A 3796-nucleotide genomic window follows, 5' to 3' on the forward strand; every position below is an offset into this window, starting at 1 on the left:
TCCCCCCCCGCTGGGCTCCCCCCCCCTTTTTTTTTTGTTGGCGTGGGGCAGGGTGGGGTGGTGGTGTTGTGTGTGTGTTTTTTTAAGTGACAGAGAAGGTGTGCAGTAGAAGTATTTTCTCCTTCTGGCACCATGATAACGGGCTACAAGACTCACTTGCTACTGGTTGCTATACATACTGCCTCAGATAAGAAGGCAAGCCTGCCTGGATTAAAGCTTTTGAAATAATAAAAGTACTATACAATATAAAGACTACAGAGTGAGCTCCAAGTACTCTTCTGCAAGTCCTGTTCATATTAATTAATACACAGAACTTCTCGGAGGTAAAGGATCCTGTTACATGTCACTCTGGGCTTAGCATCTTCTCTGCTTTTATTACCTGCTCCAACAAGTCCCAGGAATGCAAGGATAAGGAGAGGTGATCCACTTGCAAAAACTCCAAAGCCAAATGTGAAGAGAGGAGAGAGGAGAACTGTGGCCCAAAAAAGAAAGTTTAGGAGAGTCCATGGTCTCCTAGGAGGTTTAAACTGCTGGCCAGGAAAGATGCCTTCCTGATTGTACATCTCTTGCAAAGCATCCTGGGAGAAAGAGAAGACAGAAGAAAACCGGTTCATAATGTTTGCACCAAGCAATCCAAGACTAGTCAACTCCAGGACAACATCAAGGACAAGATCTGTGGTAAATACCCATTAAGAGTACACAGCATCCATTTCCATCTGCTGTCAGTTATTTGGGCATTCCTTCAAGATTCCTTCAGAACCTGAAACCATATCAGCCTCTCCACTACCAAATGCCTTCATCTCTTCTCTTTACTTCTTAGGAATTTAGGGCAGCATCAGGCCAGAGGCCAATTCAGATGCTACCTGCCTCTTTGCTGCATGCTTTTTCTTCCCCTTTTTACTTCCAGAAAGGTCGGCATGATTTAGCAAAGCACAGCACAAAAATGCCGTACACACAGCCAGAAGAGGAAGGCGAAGCACAAGCTACCCAGCAGAGACAGCGCCGTGCCAGCCATAACCCCAAGACTTCAACAGAGCCGTTGCACCCTGAGTTGAGCCTGCAAAGAGATGCAATCACGAAGCACATCACCCTCGGGAGCAGCATGCCCACAGCCTTCCCTCAGTTTGTAAGAATGTTCCGTAAGGTTTCCAAGCCATTACCAAGGACAGCTGAAGTTTGGCCATGTCTTGTTTTTCCCACTTCAGCTGTTTTTCTTTTCGCTTCCCTTACAAAGGGCTGAGAAGCACCAGGCGTTCCTTGCCCATAACACCGCCTTTTGAGGACACATCTTCTGTGTGTGAAGAGCACTTTCAGGACTCCAGTTACAACACATTGCTACCACCACAAGATCAATACCCACATATAGGAGTATTACCTCCCTGGCAACACCTCACACCAAAGGTGAAGGGAAGTACAGCCAACACCAGCAAGGAACACCAAGCCCTCCATCTGCAAGCAAAGCTGAGCATTCTGCCCGAGGAACGGCACCAAGCGGAGTGAATGCTCTCTGCTGCATCTGCTTAGCTCTGCACTTACTGCTGAACAAAGCCAGGAGCCAAGCAAAGACCAGCCCGGGAACATACACCTTAATGTCTGCTCCTCCAGCCAGGCAATGTCAAAAGGAATTCTTGCATCTAAGAGCCTTTCACAAGGGAATTACAGGATGGCGTGTCCCTGATAGCAGGAGGTGGGATTCCAGGATCCCAAATTAATTTATTTTTAAACTCTCTAATCCCATATTACACTAACTGACCCACAAGCTGGTTTGATACACCTGCTAATGGGAGGTGCGGTGAAGAGACAATGATAGCTACTGCTCTTTGTAAGATAAATGCTCTTCCCTTAACTGAATTACAGCTTAGGTATTCAAACAAATTAGGTTAAAATGAATGAAATGAAATTCCAAACGATCACTGCCTACATACAGACTAAGCGTAAGCTTGGAAATGCTGCAGCAGAGGTCATCATAGCAGAAGAAAGCCCAAGATAATTAAGCTTTCTGTACTCCTCTGTTTTCCCACAAAGTAAGCAACACAAAAATCAAGATACACATTTCAAGTTCAACAATCCACCAATTAGGGCTGGGCAGCATTAATTACAGTTCTCTCCTTCTCCCCACAGAACTGTAAAATCTGCGGTCAAGAAATTAACCATCTAAGGTAAAAACCAGGAAAGACATGAGGAAAACCTTTGAGCCGTTTCAAGTCATGCTGGCCACGTGCTACATCAGTCCCTGGCAGGAGGTCCCAGGGAGTGTCTGTACCACGTCACGCACCACTACCGAGGTATTACCAGGAGGCAGAAGGAAAGTGACAGTGGAAGAAATATGAAAGCAAAGGACAATTGCAGCTAGAAGCCGGGATCGGCTGTCCCTGACAGACAGTGATCACTCTTCTTGAGTGCCTAAAAACACTCACAGGGAAAATGGAGCTTTTAGAAATGTATGACAGAGACCCAAGAGCTGAAGAATAGATAAAGAGGGTGGATTGCTATTAGTCTTCCGCATCTCAGGCATCTCTCTGAATCCCACTGTGCTTCCCGACAATTTGAGACCTACTCACTAGCCAGCCTGCTGCAGCCAAGGGGTTCCTTCTATACTGCTCCTTCCAGCAGTTTGAGGGATGGCTGCCTAATTATACATAGTATTTCCATCTCTTCTCTCCATCCAGTGGAAGAGTGTCGTTACTCAGTGCCTTAATACACTACCCCTGTGAAAATCCCAACAGAGAGAAAAGAAAGCAAAGCTGTTTACCTTTTCCTGGTAAAGCTTATGAAGCCAGTTTGCAGCTTCCTTTTCATCTTGAGGGATATCTTCCAGAGGAAATCTCCTAATTCAGTAGAGAGATTAAAAAAGGGGGGGGAAAAAAAAAAAGGAAAAAAGAATTAAAGGAACATCCAGGTATTTGACTTTAGATCTCTACTAGGGAAGATATTCTATTCAATAAAGGGCATAAGCTACAGGTAATACTGTCACTGCTGGCAGAGGTCTTAAATGCAAAGAATAGAGAGATTAAAAATTAAAAAAAGGGGGGGGGGAAGAAAAAAGAATTAAAGGAACATCCAGGTATTTGACTTTAGATCTCTACTAGGGAAGATATTCTATTCAATGAAGGGCATAAGCTACAGGTAATACTGTCACTGCTGGCAGAGGTCTTAAATGCAAAGAAGAACTGGGACTTAAATAACACCAAATTCTCCACCTAAAAACTTGGATTCCTAAGACAAAAAAAACTGTACAAGCTCCTATCAGTTTCAGAGCACATTAGTAAAACAAGCATTTCCCATTCAAACGCTGTTCTTCCTTTGCTGGAACCACCGCTGGTTGATTCCCAGTGAGCTCAGACTGGGGCACCCAGAGCTGGGAAAAGAGAAGTATGTGGCAAACCCTAGGATAATTGTTTGTTACATGTTGTTAGTGAAAACTCTATTTTGGAAGGAATGGGAGGGGTGGTTAAAAATTCACTCTCTCTAAGGAAAACATCTGCTTCTCTCTCCTGGCCTCTCCAGCCCTACAGATTGAGGCACACAGTTCTGGGTGCAAACAAAAATTATGCCCAGCTCCAGGTGCTGACCCGACCTCACCAAGAACAGGCACCTTTTAAGAGCCTCTTTCTAGTGGTGAAGAGCCAACCATTTTCCTGCATTCTTTTATTTTCTGAGACAGGCCACTAACACGCTCACAAATGTATCGTCTCCTTTCTGAGCGGCACACATCTCAGTCCTGGATCCATGCAGAAAGAAGCGGCTCGGTTTGTGGAGGGCAGGCACACACACCTCACCCTCAGCTCGAACATAT

The 3796-nt window shown here is 45.0% G+C and overlaps 1 protein-coding gene across 1 annotated transcript in view; it reads right to left on the reverse strand.

The window, feature by feature from the left end:
• Window positions 1-2828, reverse strand: part of LOC104167340 (1-acyl-sn-glycerol-3-phosphate acyltransferase gamma-like) — a gene marked incomplete at its 5' end in the record, with an annotated part of 4027 nt that extends 1199 nt beyond the window's left edge. Inside the window, 2 exons of the mRNA XM_009707573.1 lie at window positions 380-578; window positions 2753-2828. Coding sequence (XP_009705875.1) covers window positions 380-578; window positions 2753-2828 — 275 coding nt within the window. The remainder of the gene's footprint in view (window positions 1-379; window positions 579-2752) is intronic.
• Between the last annotated feature and the right edge of the window lie 968 nt (window positions 2829-3796).

This window comes from Cariama cristata, unplaced genomic scaffold (assembly GCF_000690535.1).
Source record: "Cariama cristata isolate BGI_N322 unplaced genomic scaffold, ASM69053v1 scaffold18399, whole genome shotgun sequence".
In the NCBI taxonomy this organism is placed as follows: Eukaryota; Metazoa; Chordata; class Aves; order Cariamiformes; family Cariamidae; genus Cariama; species Cariama cristata.